At 53.0% G+C, this 20,851-nt stretch overlaps 1 protein-coding gene across 1 annotated transcript; it reads left to right on the top strand.

Moving 5' to 3' along the window:
- The first annotated feature begins 4,071 nt into the window (after positions 1–4,071).
- Positions 4,072–19,536, top strand: ANKRD52 (ankyrin repeat domain 52). The gene is made up of 28 exons (XM_042946857.1): positions 4,072–4,180; positions 4,505–4,588; positions 5,068–5,146; positions 5,365–5,435; positions 6,453–6,653; positions 7,460–7,547; positions 7,690–7,832; positions 8,134–8,346; positions 8,592–8,670; positions 8,985–9,099; positions 9,283–9,365; positions 9,472–9,589; positions 9,796–9,864; positions 10,039–10,179; positions 10,256–10,336; positions 11,549–11,660; positions 11,866–11,937; positions 12,216–12,417; positions 12,679–12,766; positions 12,843–12,960; positions 13,568–13,787; positions 14,003–14,090; positions 14,200–14,283; positions 14,392–14,537; positions 14,757–14,839; positions 15,038–15,120; positions 15,303–15,394; positions 15,832–19,536. The coding sequence occupies exons 1-28, from the start codon at positions 4,154–4,156 to the stop codon at positions 16,080–16,082; spliced, it is 3,231 nt and encodes a 1,076-aa protein (XP_042802791.1). The 5' UTR covers positions 4,072–4,153; the 3' UTR covers positions 16,083–19,536.
- The last annotated feature ends 1,315 nt before the right edge of the window (positions 19,537–20,851 follow it).

Genomic DNA, 20,851 nt, shown 5'->3' with positions numbered 1-20,851 from the left:
CTCCGAGCTGTCAGCACAGAGCCTGACGCGGGGCTTGAACCCACGAACCGTGAGAACATGACCCGAGCTGAAATCGGTCGCTTAACCGACTGAGCCACCCAGGCACCCCTAAGATCTTATTTTTTTAAGTAATCTCTGTACCCAATATCAGGCTCAAACTTACAACCTGAAATCAAGAGTCACATGCTCTACCAACTGAGCTAGTCAGGTGCTCTGGGTTGCTTTAAATTTTGAGCCCACTTTATTTGGATCTCAAGGAACAGGAGCCATCCCTTGAACTCTGGCTTTCATTTAACATTTTATAAGGAAGGTATTTTAATCTTCATTTTATATTATATATACATGAAGCCCAAAACTGGTGAATGATCTTGCCTCTTTTTCTCTTCTAACATTTCTTTTACCCTCAGCACCCCTGCCCCCACCACCAGGATACAGTGTCTCCTTGCAGTTCAAAGATGATAATCTGGAGCCACTTTCAGATGGCCATGTGACCTTCAGGGACAGATTTACTCTTTCCAGCCCTGCTTCCTTGTCCCGACCCACTCCCTCTGACTAAGGACTTACACATGTGAGACAGCTGCATAGAGTGAGGAGAAAGGATCTGGCTTGGTAAAAGACAGAAATTAACCCGGATACATGACTGAACTGTGACCTCATTAACACTATTCTTTTAGAGTTAACTGCCACAGAATCCCCAAGGTACAATAGGCCTGCCAAGTCAATTTGCTTATTGTCCCCCTACTAATTAGATTAGCTAATTACTGGATTTAAACTTTTCCTAGTTCATTCTTTGTACTTGAACAACCAATTTCCTGCCATTTCCCTGTCATTCTACATTGATAACTTCCTTCAAGTACTAACTCAAAACACACCTCCTCTAAGAAGACCCTCTTTTGACTGAACCCATCCCTGAACATTACTCCAAACACATAATGCCATGTAAAATAACGTGTATCCTATATTCTCTAGTTGTTTCATATGTATATGTATGTTCTTCTAAGTTCCACAAAAATAGACACCTCTATGTTTTACTTCCAAACCAGTTAGTATGGGGCTGTACTATGTATTCAACAATGGTTGAGTCCTCAATCAGCATTTGTTAAAAGAATGAAAACTGAGGCTTAAAAACAGGCAGGTATCTGCGTAGAGTTACCCAAATGTGAATTCAGTAGTTGGATCACAGGACTGTCTTCATAGAAGGGCTTTGCTACCACTTCCGGCCTCCTCCCAGATTTTTTGTATCTCCCTGAAATTTGGACGTATCTGTGTTACCTACATCATATCCCTTTTTTTCCCTACTGGGAAATCCTCTTTCTCTGCTCTGAATAATATTAAAAATAACTCTTGTAGCCCTTCCTCCTCCTTCCAGCTGCTCAGAGAACCCGGCTGGCAACCTCCCTTGTTCACCTCTACTCGTGCGCCAGAACCAGGCACGTGACCCCAGCTCAACCCCTGACTCCAATTCCTCAGGTTACCAAGAGCTATTTCAGGCAATAGAGGCCACATAGTCCCCTCCTCCCCATCCTCTGGGTCATATCCTAGCTTAGCCCTTCCTGGAAGGGTCTAATAGTCAAGTCAATATGTCCCAACACACATACCCATCCGATCTCCAGCTACTTTCAGTTTCTATTGCTTCAGCCTCATCTTTCTCCTCCTCATCAAAGGTCAAGTGCCTAGGAGTGCCTGGGTGGCTCAGTCAGTTAAGCATCTGACTCTTGATTTCAGCTCAGGTCATGATCTCACAGTCTGTGGGATCAAGCCCTGCATAGGGCTCTGTGCTGACAGTGCAGAGGGTCTGCTTGGGATTCTCTCTCCCTCGCTCTCTGCAACTTCCCTGCTCACTCTCTCTCTCTCTCAAAATAAATAAATAAACTTAAAAAAAATGTTAAGTGCCTGTTCCTGCTCTGTTAGAGCTACAAAGAATAATGTATACCCTTGCCTTTAGAGAGCTCCAAATCTTTTTTCATAGAAAAACAAACAAACCCAAAGCAATATACAGTCCTGTGTTGGCTTTGGCTAAGAAGGAGTTTAAAATCTATTCTGAAATGTTGGACACTTGTATGTCAAAGGTAAAAGGTGAAATGAGCAACAAAGATGTGCAGTTTAAACCTGACTTCTACAGTGTAAATTAAATATGTAAATGTTAAGGAAGCCCAACAAAAGAGAAAGAACCTGTTAACTGGGGAATACTTCCTGGAAGAGGTAAGTTTTAAGTAATATTGTAAATTTTATTTTCAATATGATAAAAGTTAAAAAAATTAGGGGCACCTGGATGGCTCAGTTAAGTGTCCAACTCTTGATTTCGGCTCAGGTTATGATCCCAGGGCTCATGAGTTTGAGCCCTGCGTCAGGCTCTATGCTGACAGCGCAGAAGCTGCTTGGGATTCTCTCTGTCCCTCTCTCTCTGCCCCTCCCTTGCTCGTGCTCTCTCTCTCTCAAAATAAATAAATAATTAAAAAGTTTATTTTATTACAAAAAAATTTTTTTAATGTTTATTTTTGACAGAGACAGACAGAGACAGAGACAGAATGCAAGTGGGTTAGGGGCAGAGAGAGAGGGAGACACAGAATCCGAAGCAGGCTCCAGGCTCTGAGCTGTCAGCATAGAGCCCGACATGGGGTTCAAACTCATGAGCTGTGAGATCATGACCTGAGCTGAAGTCGGACGTTCAAGCAACTGAGCCACCCAGGCACCCCTATTTTATTTTTATTAAAAAATTTTTAAAAAATCTTTATTTATTGAGAGAGAGAGAATGTGAGCAGGGGAGGAACAGAGAGAGAGGGAGACACAAAATCTGAAGCAGGCTCCAGGCTGGAGCTGTCAGCACAGAGCCCTATAGGGGGCTGGAACTCATGTGGGGCTCAAACTCACTAACCGTAAGATCATGACCTCGGCTAAAGTCTGAGGCTCAACTGACTGAGACACTCAGGCATCCCTAAAAAGTTAAATTATTAAAGGTGTATAGTAATAGGTAGTTTTCCCCCTCATTCCTTGTTCCCCAGTTTCTCTTTCCAGGAAAAAGCACTGGTATCAATGTCTTGTGTATCTTTCTGTTGGGAATCAAGACACCAAAGGCAATGAAGGGCATAGACTGTTAGAGAGCAAAGGAGGGTTTTTATATCTCTGTCTTGACAGGGGGCCAGCTTGCTACACTTCTTCCTAAATGTATTCCCTCTTAGAACATATTGAGTTGCTGAGCTCTGAACAAGACCCTGGATCACCTTTTCTAAATGGCACCAATTTTTCAACATCACTTTTCTTTCCTCTTTTCCTTTTCTGGGTTGGGAGGACCTCCATCCAGATCTTGCCTGATTGGCTGTTCTCTGGCCTCTCCAATACAGGAAGGGAAGCACCCCCACCCTTTTCTGGGGAGAAGCCGTAGAGCCTTTTAAAGTGTAGCCGGCCTACCACCTTAACCTGGCAATGGAGTAATTGGGAATTCGAAAAGTGCTTCTTCTGTTGGCTTTGGAGGCCTTCTTCAGCTGCCGGCTGTCCCAGCTTCTTTGTGGGGGATTTTCTGCAGCTGGAGAGTCCGTTTTGAGATTTCTCTCCGCAGTTTGAGCACTTTTGCTACTTCCTCTCTCCCCAACTCATGTCACTGCCAGTAGAGATACGAGTCTTTCTTCTCTCTGGGGTTATTGCCATATATAATACCCAGATCTCCACGCCCCTGTTTCCCCAAGTCTATGGGGGGGGGGGGGGGCGGTTCGGGGGCATGTAATCGCTGACGGGAGGAGTTAGCTCCGGCGGAGGCATTGTGGTGGGAGGCACCGCAGGGCCAAGGCTCGGGTTGCCGGTAGGGTCTTGTGAGAAAAAGTCCTGGGCCTCCAGACTGGAGCAGAGAGCACACCACGGCGGCTTGGGGAGCCAGAGAACCAAAGCGCGAAGTCGGGGGTGCCGGGGCCGTTCCCGGAGCCAGGGCGGGGCGGAGGGCGCCAGGCCGAGAGCCGTCTGCGCGGCAAGAGCCCCGCGGCCCGGCCCAGGACCGCCGCCAGGGAGCGCTGCGGGCTCCCGCTCGCCCGCCCCCCGGTAGGCGGGGCCGCGCTCTCCCCGCAGCCGCCGCCGCAGCCGCCGCCTGGGCCGCCCCGTGTCCCCGGTGGAGCCGCCGCCGCCGCCGCCGGGAGCTCGATGCGGACGGAGCCCGGGCCGGGCCATGGGGATCCTCAGCATCACGGACCAGGTCAGCCCTCCTGTCCTTGCCCGCTTCCTCCTTCCTGAGCCCGGCGCAGCCGCCACGCGAGCCCGGGGATGTGCGGCCTAGGCTGGGCCCGCGCCCGGGGCTCCCGCGGCTCCCGCCCCGCCCCACGCCGTGCTCCCCTCAACCAAGCCGGTGTCCTTGGGGGCCTGGCGACTGGCCAACACACCGCGGGAGTCCCCTGCAGCCAGGACCCCCGAGCGGAGCCCCTACAGCGACGCCCCTCATCAAACCAGGTGTCCCCCCACCCCAGCCCCCCACTCCTAGTTCCGCTCCGGCCCGCTCTTTGAACGCTGGTTCTCCCTGCAGCCGCCCCTGGTCCAGGCCATCTTTAGCCGAGATGTGGAGGAAGTGCGTTCCCTCCTCTCGCAGAAGGAGAACATCAATGTACTGGTGAGTTGGGATCAGGGAGAATGATGAGCCAGTAATCTGGGCCCTGGTGTTCTGGACCCCTCCCAAACAGTGGGGCGGCTCCGTGGCTCCTTGGCTAGGATGAGGCCGCAGCACTTTCTACCCTGGGATGGGCGCCTGCTCTACATTTGGAGATGGAGAACAGGTCAGGCTTGAAGCATAGACCAGTGAAGCTAAAGATGCCCAGAAAAGGTGTTCTCTCCTGAACCATCAGTGTTTGCAGCGCCCCCACCCCTCCTGGAAGAAGGAGACTGCTCACAGCCCCCTGGCCCTGACCCCTTGACTCCTGACTCTCTGACTCTGACTCTGCCCTCCCTAGGTTCTTGTTTTAACTTAGGATTGGGATTTAGGAGGCTGTCGAACCTATGGGAAGAGGTGGGGAAAGGCCTGGAGCTCTAAGACCGGGGCTGGGGTCTGTGATAGTTCAGCGTCACAGCCACTGCTCTTTTTTGCCTTCCCAGGACCAAGAGAGGCGGACCCCATTGCATGCTGCTGCCTACGTAGGCGATGTCCCCATCCTCCAGTTGCTACTGATGTCAGGTGAAAGTGGGGAGCTGGAAGGTGTGGCACATAGGGAGGGGACCTGAGGAAAGAGCCTTTTTTTTTTTTTTTTTTTTTTTTTTTGTATCTAAGAATTGTTCTCTGGTGTTTGGTCTGGGAGAGGCTTCATCTCCATCCATATCCCCTGGCCTGATTACTGGCTTCCTTCCCCACTTGCTCTCAACCTCCCACCAAAAGAGAAAATTATATCCCCATAGGTGCTAATGTCAATGCTAAGGACACACTGTGGCTGACCCCTCTTCATCGTGCTGCTGCTTCCCGAAATGAGGTATCGGCATCCTATGTCCTTTCACCCTTCCAAAAGAGGATGAGTTGGTTAAAGGTGGAAGTTAAGGATTGGAGAGCCTCATCTCTCTGCCCTACAAGCTGATCTACCCCTAGGTCAGGATACTAGACCTTGGCCCCTCCCTCCTACCCCTAGAACTGGCTGGTAAGGGGGGGCTGAATGTTGCCAGCTGATGTGACGTCAGGGGAGAGCTTAACACTGGGCTGGCAGACTGCAGGGGGCCCTGCTGCCAGGCCTGAGTGACTCATCCTTCCCTGGGGGGCCACCTTGGAGTCTGATCCCCCTCTGGGCACTGAGATTTCTTACCTTGTGATGGAGGGATTGGGGGTAGTGATGTGTTGCCTTCCTGCCTCTCAAGCAGCATCAAAGTTGACAGCACAGGGGTCAAACTTGCCTCATCAATTGGGTCCATCAACCTTGAAGAGCAGGAGGAAAAGGAGACCTCCCTCTTGGTTTGATGGTCACTTCCCTGGCTCCATCCACCAGGGGGAGGGACTAAGGCCAACAGGAATAGGGTGTGTTGTGATTAGGAGGGACATTTTAGCCTGGGTTTTGGAGAGGAACCAGTATCTGTTCACTTACTGAGGTAACGGAAATGATTTTGGTGCCTATGGAAGGACTGAAGGAGGGTATTCGGGCATTAAGGCAGGAGTGTGTATTTTTCCTAGAAATAGTGAAGGATTGGCATCCTCTACTTATGTGGATTTGCTTGGTAGTAGCTATATGGTTGATCAGGGTCTGAGTTGGGGAGTGATACCAGGTGACTTGAGGAAAAGGAAGGGGCATTTTTTTCTCAGCAAGGTAGGGAAAATTTTAAGTTCTAGAAAGATCCAGAAGATGGGAAGTAGGTATTGAGAGGCTACATATGTTGGAAAAATGAGAAGACACTGTGCTGGGGGGATGGGGCCCCATGTGCCAGGCTGACCTATTCTTCCCTCTACTATTGTTTTACCTCCTGCTCCCCCTGTATTCTCTTTCTTATCCCCTGCTCCTTAACAGAAGGTGCTGGGATTGCTGCTGGCACATTCAGCAGATGTGAATGCCCGGGACAAGCTGTGGCAGACACCATTGCATGTGGCTGCCGCCAACCGGGCCACGAAGTGTGCTGAGGCTCTGGCACCCCTGTTGAGCAGCCTCAATGTGGCTGACAGGAGCGGGCGCAGTGCCCTGCATCATGCAGTGCATAGTGGGCATCTAGAGGTGAGGACCGCTCTAATCCGTGCCTGGTCTAGTGCCTTCCCTTTGTCTTTGCTTCCCTTCCCACTCATCTTCCTCTGCTTCTGGGTCATCAGGTCTGAGGAAAAGCAGCCTGGATGACTATATAAACACTTGGGCTCAAGCACCAAACGAATGGTCGGGTTAGATTGAAATTCTTGACTTGGTCTTCAAGAGGGTGATAAACTCTGAAGTCACATGGAAAATGTTTGCATACATGCCTTTTTCTGAAGCGAGTGTCCATGTCTTTCAAAATGTTTTTGAAGATTATTCAAAAGAATTTAAGAACCACCAGCTCATGGGGTGCCCAAGTGGCTCAGTTGGTTAAGCGTTCAGCCCTTGATTTCAGCTCAGGTCATGATCTTCTTACGGCTTGTGACTATGGGCTCTGGCCACCTTGGGCTCTGCACTGACAGCATGGAGCCTGCTTGGGATTCTCTCTCTGTCCCTCCCCTGCTTGTGCATGTGCGCTCTCTCTCTTTTTCTCACTCTCAAACTAAATAAATACACATTAAAAAAAAAAGAAGAACCACCAAATCAAATGAAAACACTCCCTTGAGTTTCCCTCAGACTTCCAAATCTCTCTGAGATCTCCTTCTTAGTCTCTGCTTTCTCTGTTCCCTCTAGTTCTCCAGATTGTTCTGTTCAAGAACAAAGACATTTGGGTGCCTCAGCCTTTTCAGGAGCTGAGGCTTCTGCCCTTAGGTACATTGAAAGCATGAACCTGGCTTAGGTACCTGCCCTTAGGTACACTGAAAGCATGAACAGGTGTGTTTCATATCCTGATACAGACGGTGAACCTGCTCCTGAACAAGGGAGCCAGCCTGAATGTTTGTGATAAAAAGGAGCGGCAGCCTCTGCACTGGGCAGCTTTTCTAGGTGAGAAAGGGTTCATGGGAAGAGTAGGAATTTGACATTTAGGATTTCCCAAGGCAGGGATGGGGATTGCAGCCTTTGGAGAGAGACACCCAGGGTCTTAGTTCACCCTCCACCCCCTTGAGAGCTTCTTCTCTCTTCCTAGGGCATTTGGAGGTCCTGAAACTGCTGGTGGCACGGGGAGCGGACCTCAGCTGCAAGGACCGCAAGGGCTATGGGCTTCTCCACACAGCTGCTGCCAGTGGCCAAATTGAAGTGGTGAAGTACCTGCTCCGGATGGGGGCTGAGGTCAGGGTGCTGAGCACTGGGGCTGGGCACTAAGGGCATGGAGTTGGAGGTCAGAGTCTGTGTATGGAGACATGAGGGTGCTGGGATTGTTGGAGTGGTTTTGGGAGGTGGGCAGGATATAGTGAGATATGGTGAATAATGCTTACCGTAAGTAATAGTGCCCTCAGTCTATCAAGTCAGGAACCCAAGGTATCTCAGGCAGTTGTTGGGATTCTGGGATTTTCTAGGTTATCTATGCCAGCTTCCACTTTGTTTAAACTGATACCTCCCTATCCCTTTACTTGTACCCCTGAAAATCCAGATTGATGAGCCCAATGCTTTTGGAAACACAGCTTTGCACATCGCCTGCTACCTGGGCCAGGATGCTGTGGCTATTGAGCTGGTGAATGCAGGAGCCAATGTCAACCAGCCAAATGACAAGGGCTTCACGCCGCTGCATGTGGCTGCAGTCTCTACCAATGGCGCTCTCTGCTTGGAGCTGTTGGTCAATAACGGGGCTGATGTCAACTACCAGGTGCCTGAAGGGATGAGGCTGCAACCTAGCTCTGGAGGTCCTGACCATATCTTCCCCTCTGCATAAGTCTGGGGAATTGTCCACTTGCCTCCTGGGTTGATCAGACCTTGTCAGGGACCCAGGAGAGTGTGGGCTGAGCAGATGTCCATATGACCACTCCGTCCTCAGAGATGTGTCCTTTCAAAGGGGGGAATAGGGTATTCCCTGTGCTTTGCACTGAAAAAAAAATTGCCATGTTTTCACAGAGCAAGGAAGGGAAAAGTCCTCTGCACATGGCTGCCATCCATGGTCGTTTCACCCGCTCCCAGATCCTCATCCAGAATGGTATGGACTTGGGAGACTTTGTGCTCCCTTCTTCTCCCTCCCCCGGAGAACTCATCCCTAGAAACCCTTTTCTTTCATTAGTCTACCTCCCATATCTTCCAGTCAGGATCGGCACCGAGAGCTCTGAGCAAGGCACCTGTAGAAATGGCCCAGGTCTGCAAGCCCCATCCCCTGAGGCTTACAGACAAGATAACACATGTGGAATGCTTAGCTTGGGATGTGGCACATAACGAGCACTTGTGTGGTAGCTGACTGGTATGAGTGGTCTGGAGCCTCAGGTCTGCCTGAGTTTGTGTGTGTGCATCCCCTCACAGGCAGCGAGATTGATTGTGCTGACAAATTTGGGAACACGCCACTGCACGTGGCTGCTCGCTACGGACACGAGCTACTCATCAGCACCCTCATGACCAATGGCGCGGATACCGCCCGGTGAGTCAGGGCCCCTTAGATCTGTAGTGTCTGCTCACATCAAACGTGGAGGCACAAAGAAGCTTGCCAAAGGGAAGCTTGTGGAACCTCACTGTCTCCTAGGCTGGTGGGGGGGCCACAGAAAAGAAGTCTGTAACTGGTCCCTCCTTGACTTAAGGACTGAGTCCCTCAACTTCTCTCCAGGCGCGGCATTCACGACATGTTCCCTCTGCATTTAGCTGTTCTCTTTGGATTCTCTGACTGTTGTCGTAAGCTTCTTTCCTCAGGTATGTGCTGACTGGTTGGGGGGTTGGGTACGGGTGGGTGAGTAGAGGCCTTTTCCCACTCTGTTCAGTGCGCTCAGATGGGATCTGTGCTGTTCTGGCCCTGCAGGTCAGCTGTACAGCATTGTATCTTCACTCAGCAACGAGCATGTGCTTTCAGCTGGGTTTGACATCAATACGCCTGACAACCTTGGCCGCACCTGTCTTCATGCTGCTGCTTCTGGAGGGTACGTTCTCTCACTTCCAGGTGCTGAGAAGAGATCTGGGCAAGGGTCTGGACCCTTCTCTGCTGCCCAGGTCTCTCTGCCTGTCACAGTGAGAGCAATCACAACAGAAAGGGCTGTCCAGTGCCATCCTTCCTTAGCCCCTCCCTGTGCCTGTGGCTCCTCTTTGAGGCTCTCGTTCTCTTAACCCTCATCCTCCTTCCTTTTAGGAATGTTGAATGTCTTAATTTGCTGTTGAGCAGTGGAGCTGACTTGAGGAGGAGAGACAAATTTGGAAGGTGTGTCAATATGCAGCAGTAGGCACGGGGAGTGTCCTAAAAGAGATAAATGGTGGAGGGAGTGGTAGCAACTTGGAGACTAAGTGAGGAGAGTATTGCAGAGCAGCTTTAGGCTGCTCGTGTGGTTGCATTTGGGTCTGCCCTTGATTCTTTTATTCATTCTTTTTTCCTCAGGACCCCACTGCACTATGCAGCCGCCAATGGCAGCTACCAGTGTGCAGTCACACTGGTGACTGCTGGGGCGGGTGTCAACGAGGCTGACTGTAAAGGCTGTTCTCCCCTCCACTACGCTGCCGCCTCTGACACCTACAGGAGGTGAGACTCTCACTTTGGCCTTCTCAGCCCTGTTCACCTCCGTGAGCCTCCCCTGACTTCACTCTCTGTCCTCCAGAGCGGAACCCCACTCATCGTCCAGCCACGATGCTGAAGAGGACGAGCCACTGAAGGAGTCCCGCAGGAAGGAGGCCTTCTTGTGAGTAGCCGAGAAGACCCCTGGGATGTACTTTCCCAGCAGTGCCAGCTCTGGTCCCGTGATTCTCCCATCCACTCCCCGTCCTGCCACCTCATTTCTGCTGCTTGCTGTTGGCCAGCCAGCAGTGTGTTGGGAGCGATCTGAGCTTAATCCTGGACTAAGCATTGTGGGTGAAAACAAAAGTATGAGACACAGTTCCTTCCCTCAGGGAACGGATGGTCTTCTTGAGACAATCAGAAAAACTTAATGCACAAAGCCTTTTATTTATTCCACAAGATTTAAGTGAGGATTTACTTATTAGGTACCAAGTACTGTGCTAGATGCTAAGGATAAAAGACAAATTACCCCAAATTTCTGCCTTTGAAAGCTAATGATCTGTTGGGAAAGATAAATGAAAGGGCATTTACGCTTTTTAATGTAGAATGTTAATGATAGAGAAAATGATGCAGAGGAAATGGGGACAGTGTCCTATGTTCACAGTTTGTCTATAAATCTAAAAGTGTTGTGAAATAAAACATTTTTTTTTTAAAAAGGATATTTACAATCCAAGAAAATCCAAGCTTTGACAACTTAACCTCTCTGTGCCTCTGTTTCCTTAACCATCATAAGGAATAAGAGTAGTAGCTGCCTTGTGGGGTCATTATGAGGATTAAATGATTTCATACACATGAAGTGCTTAGAATAGTGCTTGACACATAGTAAGTGCTAAATACTAGATTATTATTACTGCTAGTCGTACTACGTTATGAGAAGGGTACCAAGGGAGTACAGAGGAAGAGGCACCTCACTGGGAAGGTTAGGGAAGGCCTCACAGAGGAGAGGATGCTGGGACTGAGTTTGAATGAGTAGGACTTCTTCTTCAGATGGGCTGGAAGGAGAAGGCATTCAAGGCAAGGGGTCAGCATGTCTGGAGGTAGGGGGAAGTGTCGATTGGCAGGTTGATAACATAATTATGCTCTAGGTTCTCTAGGAGAGCGTTCCAAGGATAAAGAAAGGCATTGGAGCCAGAGTAGTTCAGAGCTGATGTGAAGGAAGTGGTGGGTCTCAAGTGGAAGGGTCGAACGGGCAGGAGTTAGCCTTCCTAGAGCAGCAGATGGGTGTTGGCCAGCTAGGCCTGGAGGAGCTCCCTTGCACCTCTCCTCTGCTTTGCCCGCACCTGGGCCCTCACCAGCTGGGCCTGTCCCTGCCTCACAGTCTACCCCTGCCCCCCAGCTGTCTGGAGTTCTTACTGGATAACGGTGCAGACCCCTCCCTGCGGGACAGGCAGGGCTACACAGCTGTGCACTATGCAGCCGCCTACGGCAACAGACAGAACCTCGAACTGGTACGTGTGGGATCTGGCCTGGAGGAGAGGAAGCAGGGGCAGGGCTCATAGTCACCTTTGTGTCTGTGAATTCTGAAACCGAGGGGTGGTTGACTCAGATATGGTCTCTAGGTCCAGGGGTGTAGGGCATTACTGTGGGTAGGGGACAGGGGATAACATTTTGGGAGTTTGAGAACCTCAGCGCCTACTCTTCTGTCCGTTGCAGCTCTTAGAAATGTCCTTTAACTGCCTGGAGGATGTGGAGAGCACCATTCCAGTTAGCCCTTTGCACTTAGCTGTGAGTCCCAGGTCTTTTCCTCTTGCCTTCCTTGTCCCTGCCTGCCCTTTGGTCCACACACAGGTGCAAGCCTTTGTGAATCTGTCCTGGCTTCTGCTTTCTTGGGGGGACGTGGCAGGCAGGCAGTGCCCAGGGTTGGGTGTAGTGTAGGTGAAGAGTCTGAGGGACCCAGGGAGCTCATGGGGAGGACTGCTGCCTGGAGTTTCCCCCAGGGGGCCCAAGAGCAGAGTGAGGGCAGTGTCCCAAGCTGTTTCCATTGGTTGCCTGCTCCCCTCCAGGCCTACAACGGTCACTGTGAAGCCCTGAAGACACTGGCTGAGACGCTGGTGAATCTGGATGTAAGGGACCACAAGGGCCGGACCGCGCTCTTCCTGGCCACTGAGCGAGGCTCTACTGAGTGTGTGGAGGTGCTTACGGCCCATGGCGCCTCTGCTCTCATCAAGGAGCGCAAACGCAAGTGGACACCCCTGCACGCTGCTGGTTAGTACCCCCTTTAGGCTGCTGGTACCTCCCCTTGCCACACCAGGCCTTGGAGACTGGTCCCAGATCCCTCCCGAATGGGATTGGGGTTGGGAGTGAAGCAGGGTGAGGAGAACTTCAAGTCCTGATTCGTGGCTTCCTATCCCCCAAGACTTCAGCCTGCCCCAGGTCCTTCCATGATCTCCACCCTGGAGTCCTTAATGCTTGACCTGGCTGCCTCCTTCCCCTTGACCATGCCCTGACACAGGCCTTTTCTCTTAGCTGCCTCTGGCCACACTGACTCCCTGCACTTGCTGATCGACAGTGGGGAACGCGCCGACATCACTGATGTCATGGATGCCTATGGACAGTGAGTGTGGGCCAGGGGTAGGATGCGGGTTTTCCTGTCCCTGCTGGCCCTCATCTGTCTCCCGCCCCCTCTGTAGAACCCCACTGATGCTGGCCATCATGAATGGCCACGTGGATTGTGTCCATCTGCTGCTAGAGAAAGGATCCACAGCTGATGCTGCTGACCTCCGGGGCCGCACCGCCCTCCACCGTGGGGTGAGTGACCTCCTGGGTGGGGCTGCTCACAGACAGGCCTGGACATGGGAGCACAGGACCCATCAGAAGTAGGACAGCAAATTGCCTAGCAGGTGGGCCAGGATTTTGTGCCCAGGGTCTTATTGGGTCTTACTACGTTTGCTCCAGGATGAGTACCTGACATGTGTAGCTGATCTTTCTGATTCCCTTGCTTTGTAATCTCATACAGCCACATGCTCACTACTCACACTCTGCTCCAGGATACCCAGACTCTGGTCCTGACCCACTGGATAATGATGCCACTGTCCCAGTCCTTCTCCGTGATCACCTGTCCCAAAGCCGTCTCCTCTTCATCCCAGGGGACTCTTTGATCCCTTAGTCAATTGCAATTACCTTGCAATTTGTCCCCCCACTACTCCAGAGTGCCCGAATTCACTCTTGCCATTCTGGTTGTCTGTTGGCATAGAGAGAATGGAGGAAGGAAGGAGTCCTAACATTTAGAGTGGTTGCTGTGAAAATAACGATTGGAGCCCTGGAAGTGGTTCTTATGCCTGGGCCAGCTCCAGTGACTGGCTGTTTGAAAGGGAGTGGCCCTTCACCCTCCCTCACACCATCATGTCATCCACAGGCAGTGACTGGCTGTGAGGACTGCCTGGCTGCCCTGCTGGACCACGACGCATTTGTGCTGTGCCGAGACTTCAAGGGCCGCACCCCCATCCATCTGGCCTCAGCCTGCGGCCACACTGCAGTGCTGCGGACGCTGTTGCAGGCCGCCCTTTCCACAGACCCCCTGGATGCTGGCGTGGACTACAGTGGATACTCGCCCATGCACTGGGCCTCCTACACTGGTGCGGGCCTGGGGCCCTGGCAGCATAAGAACGGGGGTGCGATATGGGGGAGGACAGACCAGAACAGAGACCACAGACCCATGGATTGAGGGAGGGACGTGGGTTAATCTTGATCTGGAAGTGGAATGGAGTGTCCAGAGATGGCACAGGACAGATGTTGGGAACCTTGTTGTCATCTCTCTCCACCCCCACGGCTCTCCCTTTCTCCTGCTCAGGACATGAAGATTGTCTGGAGTTGTTACTTGAACACAGCCCGTTTTCATACCTGGAGGGAAACCCCTTCACTCCTTTGCACTGTGCAGTGTAAGTCCCTTCCTGTGCTTCAGCCCCACTTGAGGTTCTGTGACCTGGGCTTAGGACAGGCATTCCATTTTTCTTGTCCTTCCTGTTGACCTTTCCTTTCCCCCCCCAGAATTAATAACCAGGACAGCACCACAGAGATGCTGCTGGGAGCTCTGGGTGCCAAGATTGTGAACAGCCGAGATGCCAAAGGACGGTGAGTGGTACAAGGCTTAGGGAGAAGCCCCGGTCACCTCTGGCCTCCTTTTTCTGCTCAGGCGAATGAGCCCTCTGTTCTCATTCTGCCCTGACCCCCACACTGCAGGACCCCTCTTCACGCCGCTGCCTTCGCGGACAATGTATCTGGGCTCCGGATGCTACTGCAGCATCAAGCCGAGGTGAACGCCACTGACCACACTGGCCGCACTGCGCTCATGACGGCGGCCGAGAACGGCCAGACCGCTGCTGTGGGTGTGTAGGGGCCACGTGTGGAAGGGAGGAGCTCCCCCTTGGGTTTCTGCAAGATGGGGCAGCCCTGCCTGTGGGGCTCAGGAAACAGGAGTCATGTATTTGGTTATTTCCCTCCTCTGCAGATGGGATGCAAAGTATATGCAGATGGGAGGGCCGGGAGCCATGAGGGCTGCTGCTCTGGAGGGAAGGCATCACTCCTTTGCCCCCTTTCTCTTGCAGAATTTCTGCTGTATCGAGGGAAGGCAGACCTTACTGTGCTGGATGAGAACAAGAACACTGCCCTCCACTTGGCTTGTAGCAAGGTGTGGCCTGGATTGGTGGTGGTGAGGGCCACGTAAGGGGGTGGGCTTGATGAGGGGGGTGGGTCTGCCCAGTTGGAGAGAGGACTGGAGTGGCAATCAGGATTGTCCAGCCTGTATAGCTTTTTGTCCCCTGAACCCTTCCCAGCTCCTGCTCTATAGCCTGTCTGCCTCCACTCCATCTCTGTTCTTCTTCCTCAGGGCCATGAGAAATGTGCCCTCATGATCCTGGCAGAAACCCAAGACCTTGGCCTTATCAATGCTACCAACAGTGCGCTGCAAATGTGAGTTCCCGGGGAAGGGGGAGCCTGGCTAGGGGAGGCAGATGGGTAAGAAAGAGCCACATGCATTCTGGGGGCTCTCTAGAGCTCACAGTATCTGTTCAGCAGTCTTGCTACTCTGGCTGGATGTGAAAAGGCAGCTTGGATCTCACTGATTTCTTGTTCTTTTTTTCCTTTCTTCCAAGGCCACTCCACATTGCTGCCCGGAATGGTCTAGCTTCTGTGGTGCAGGCCCTGCTAAGTCGTGGGGCCACAGTGCTGGCTGTGGATGAAGAAGGTGGGTGGGGTCCAGAGCCCCCCGCCTCTCCTGGGTTTGGGGTCAGGGACATTCTTCAGGAGGTGACTTCTTAACTTTGCTATAAACTGGGTTTTTTTCCCAGGGGAACTCTTCAGAGCAGGGACCCAATACCAATACGCTAGCATTTCTGAGGGGAATCTGACGGAACTAGGGGGAGCCAGCAGGGTCCTCAGGAAGACCTTCCACACACCTCAGCCTCCCAGACTTCTGTCCCCCGCACTCCACCCTTTACCCCACACTTTGACAGTCTGCCTGTCGGTGCCCCTGGGCCCTCATAGCCCTTGAATTCTGATTGTGCTGGGCTCTTGCCCACCTTGGCTACCCTCCACAGATGAGAGCTCAGGGCCTGGCAGAGGGTGGATGGGGCCCCGGGGGTACAGGACCCTGTGCCTCAATTTTCCCCCTCCGCCCTACAGGTCACACCCCAGCGCTGGCCTGTGCCCCCAACAAAGATGTGGCAGACTGCCTGGCCTTGATCCTCTCCACCATGAAGCCTTTCCCACCCAAGGACGCCGTCAGTCCTTTCAGCTTCAGCCTGCTCAAGAACTGCGGCATCGCAGCAGCCAAGACGGTGGGTGGCTGCGGCGCCCTGCCCCATGGGGCCTCCTGCCCCTACAGTCAGGAGCGGCACGGCGCCATTGGGTTAGACGGCTGCTATTCGGAGTAGCCCCCCATCAGTGTCCCTCCCCCTGCCGGTGGCTTGATATCTTATTCTATTTATTTAGAAAAAGTCTATACATTTAGGGCACTTTAAAGGAGAACACGACTGGGTGGGGGGGGACAGAGGGGGGAAAAAATGCACTGGGGAGCAGCTGCTCACCCCTTTGCCACACCATCCTGGCCTGGCAAGGGTCTGGGACCAACAGGGAGCACCCCAGGCCCTTGGCACCCCCAGGGCAACCCCTTCTGCCAAGTGTCCCCAAATGATTGCTAAATGCCTGGCTACCCTCTCTTTTACCCCATCTCTCAGTTCCCCCTTTCTGCTGCCAACTCCCCCCACCCTTTCCTCTGTTTCTCCTCTTTGTGTCCCCCCGCCCCTGCCCCTACTGCCAGGCAGATCCCTCCTCTTCTTCCATACCCATCACTGCCTCCCTGCTCGGCTGGCCCCTCCATCCCCGCAGCAGTGAGAAGCCTTAATTTCTGGTACTGTGTGAGCACTCTGGGGGTGTCCCCCTCCCCCTTCAGGGGCAGCTAGTGGATGAGGGGGGAGGGTATTTAGCACTGGGGCCTGGAGCTTTTCCCCCACTTCTGTACCCCATCACTCCTAAAAGTTCAAATGCAAAACACTTGAAGCAGCAACTACTGTACCTGGGCCCCAATCCTGCACTCTCCCCTGGCTCCTCATATGCAAATCAAGGGCTGGTTCTGCCCCCACAGCCTGCTTCTCCCTGATTCCCTTCCACTCCTGGCCTGGTCCCCTAACCACGCACTTTAACCTTGCTTCTTTCTTTTAACTTCTTTTGGGAGGGCAGAGCCTGTGGCCATTCCCTCCCTGGCTCCCCTCTCCCTTAACTTTGAGGCTTGTCATGAATTTTTAAGTAAGCATTTTATCCTTTAGGGGAAGAAACAAATTAATTTCCTGCCCATTTCAAAACCACAGCCCTAGAATGTCCTGTGTGTTTCAGGCATGTGTTTGCATGTGTGGGGAGGGAAGGACAATATTCTTCCTCCTGTGCCCCCCAAACCCATAGTTCCTCTGTACCCCCACCTTCCGTTATGTCCAAGAGTACCCACCGCCCCCAGTCACTCCTGATCTGAAGCCAAAGATGGTGGGAGGGGCAGGGCAGACTAGGGACCGTGGCTACTCGGGACCCAGGCTTCCCCTCTGGTGTGAGGATGAAGCTCTGATCTAGGGAGTGACGAATACACACTGAGGCTTGGTCCCTGCCCTCCCAGCAACAGGGAGACATGGGATTGAGCTAGGGGCTGCACTGAGAAGATTCCTAAAAGTTGCACCCCAAAAGCCAAACTGGGCCAGAGTGAGGAGGGGGCAGTTTTCTCTCTAAATGTAGCATTGAATTTGGCCCTGGTCCCTTCAAACGCCCTGTCCATCCATCTCCCAGCTAAGCCTCCTGGACAGTTGGACCCGCTCCCATAGCCCAGTGTTCCCTTCCTCACACTCAATACCTCAGCCAGGGGCCAAGACACAGAACTTGAATAGAGGTCATGCCCCCTCCACCCCCACAGTGCATCCTTGCCCAGTTTGGCTGCCATCAGTATTGTCCCCTGAGAACTGGACAGGCTTTGTTTACACAGTACAGGGTCTCCTCCGGGGGATTCCTCAGTCTCCTCCCCTCCTACGCCCCCTCATGCTTGCTTTGTTCACAACCTCACCCACTTTTCAGTTGTTTTTCCTGCAAGTCTTGCCACCCTTGCCAAGGGTGGGCTGAGGGGGGAGGGGGTATCCCAGGGACCCCTGCCTCGCTAACAGATACCCTTAACCATACCTCATGCTGGTTCCCTGAAGCCTGGGGTGTTTGTCCAAGTCCTTTTTGTTTTTTTTGTTTGTTTGTTTTTTGGCTTTTTTTTGTCATGGTCTCTTTTTATCCCCTCTGTGTCTTGCTTCCCCTAACCCTCAGTTCCTAAACCATTTCAAAGCTTCCAAATGACCATTATTGGTAAGAAGGATTGTGCAGCTTTTAGTTTTTATTTTTGTTTTCAAAGCCAAAGGGCCTTGCGATGCCCCTCTTGCCCACCTCCCTTCATACCCTGCCCTCCCCTATACGACAATCAATGTGACCTCTCTTAAGGGCTGCAGCCCCCCCCCCCCCCGCCCCCACTGGTTCTGCAAAGCTTGCCCCTAACTTTAACTGTCTCTCCTGAAATCTTCCCATTCCACCCCCTCCCTCTCATTTTGGTGCTGGGAATTAGGTGACGGGGTGGGGGGGGGGGGCAGGGGGAGCAGAGAGATGGATTCTCCAGAGAAGACTCTTGGGGTATCAGTCGTGTTCTCCTTTATCAATGTTTGGCGATGACAGGAAGATTCTGAGTATTTGTCAGGAGCCCCATTGTTTTGCTAGATGAGATTTCTGGTGGCTGCCTGTCCCCCTGCTGCCCCTTCAGCACACGGTCAGCAGTGCTGGGGCAGGTTGTGGGGAGTCCTCTGCCTTCCTCATGTGGCTGTGAGGAGGTGTGGAGGATGAGCAGCCTCCTCTCCTTATGCCAAAGGAAATCCCACACCCCACCCTGGGCTCCCCAGCCCCTAGTGTTTTTTGAAGCGTTTTAACCATTCTCATGGCGACTGCATATTTATTTTAATGTTAAGATTTTTTTTTTAAAACCTCTTTGACTTAAACGGGTGTGGAGAAGTAAAACAGGCAGAATGCCCCCCAATCTTAAGGGGGTAGGGTGGGGAGGAAACACCTCCTTCCCTTTGCCCTCCCTCTCCCCTCCCCCTCTCCCCACCGCAGCTCTAAAGCACTTGCTTCAAGTAATAAGCACTTTTGAGAAAAGGCCTATTTTAAGTGAGGACCCTGGGAGCAGCCCCAGGTCCCAGCAAAGGAGACAGAGCGAGGGCTACATAGGAGACAGGGAAACAGGTGTGTGAATCAGAGGGCGAGATAAGAGCCAGTTTTTAGTTTCTGATTTTGGGGAGATGTTTCTGATTGGGCGGTGGCTTTGGTAGGGTTGTGTACTATCCTTCAGAAAAACAAATGGCACAAACTGCGGGTCCTAGGATGGGCCAACAAACCCGGGTCACTGCCACTGTCCAACTGAGACTGATGGGCCACCTCCCCCACTGTGGCCCCCTGAGCCATAGGACTGCTGAAAACCACTGAATGTACAGCCCAGGTTGGGGTGGGGAGCAGCCCCTGGGGGAGGGGGCTTCTCCTTCTGTTTGGTGCTGTGGGGGGTGGGAGAGATGAGACTGAGGGACTGCCACCCCACTTAGACATGTGTTCCTTGGGGTGGAGGGGCTGAGGAGGGTCTACCTCCCTCTCCAACCCCAGCATGGCCCCTCTTCCTTCCTCATCCCTATCCGTTTTGACTGTAAGTCCAGCTCACCTTTGCCTTCAATATGTAACCAAAGGAAAACTCAATACTGTTTCCACCGCTGTCTGCCCACCCGAGCACCTTCTTACTCCCTGGACCTTTGAAGGGGAGAAGGGGCTGGGGGTGGGGTGGGGGGCGTGGGGCCAGAGTGAACGGTTCTACAGCTGTATCCCCCAAACCTCTCGGGTCTTGGAAGGGACCCTGAGAGGTGAGGCTGGGGCCTGGCTGGAGGGGCTGGGAACAGGCACACTCTGTATCTTGTGCACATGAGTGTTTCTTCGTCTGAATGACTCCAGTGACTACGCTCCAGCAGGGAGGCCCCTTCCTCCTTCCCTCTCCACCGTTTCTCCCCCTCTCCCCACACCCCGTGTTCATCCCCACCTCCCCTTCCCACCGCAAAGGAAAATAGCCTTACAGACCCTAGCCCAGAAGCCCTCCTCCTGGGGCAAACCAGTATGGGGCCCCATCCCGCCTAGTTTGAACCCTACCTTTTAAGAAGGAGGGATAAGGAGCAAAGCAGCCCCTTCCCCTCTAATTGTGGTGGCTCCAGCCCTCCGTGGCCTTGACCCAGGTTGGCCAAGGGCGGAGGCAAGGAATCTTTGAGGACCAAGCCCAGTGATCTGGGAAGAGGGAGGTGGAGAGGGAAGGGCCTGACTTGGGGACTCCCTCCTCCCGACCCAACCCTAGAGAAGCGACCAAATCCCAGAGATGGGAGGAAGCTGGGGTGGGGAGGGTCTGCTCTATGAATTACTTGAAGGTACTGACTCCGAGGCTGCTGTTGCCCACTTAGGTGTGAGGGGGACACTGTCACTGCATTTGGGAGGGCAGAGGGTGGCGGGTGACGAGAGCATCTGCCCTTGGCCCTCACTTACTCCTGCTAGGCCCTTTCCCTGGGGAGCCTGGCTTTGCCCCCAGGGAAAAAGGGGAGAGCCTTCCCCTCCCATCTCCATCCCTCACTCTGGGCACCCTCTCCAATTGCACTAAAGTAGCTGTTGTGCCAGTCTTACCCCCACACCAGGGTGGGGTCTCTGCTTCCAGTCCTTTCTCCCCCGACTGCCTCCACTCCTGTCCCGGACAATCTCCTTGTTCCCCTGTATTCCTGGATAGCTCAGCTTTGTATGTGTGTGTTTTGGGGGTGGGGGTGGGTTCTGGCTGGAGTGGGTTCGCTAGGGGTTTGGGAAGGGCTAGGGGAAAGATGGAGGACAAAGTCTCCTACCCCCTTCTTCAACTCCAAGCCACAGAAGCCTGGGAGGGAGGGTGCCTACTCTCGCTGCCGTGTGTCTTGCAGATGTGCCAAAATGGGGGTGGGGGGGGAGGGGAGGGGAGGGTGCCTGGCAGAGCGGCCCCCAGGGTGGCTCTCTCAAAGCAATACAGTTCCTCCTGCCTGGGGGACGGCAAGACAGGGGAGAGGGTTGGGTTGGGGACCTGGGGGTTCCCTGTGTA

Source organism: Panthera leo, chromosome B4 (assembly GCF_018350215.1).
Source record: "Panthera leo isolate Ple1 chromosome B4, P.leo_Ple1_pat1.1, whole genome shotgun sequence".
NCBI classification, from domain to species: Eukaryota; Metazoa; Chordata; class Mammalia; order Carnivora; family Felidae; genus Panthera; species Panthera leo.
The sequence above is the reverse complement of the archived record's forward strand: the minus strand, read 5'-3'. Positions and strand labels throughout refer to the sequence as shown.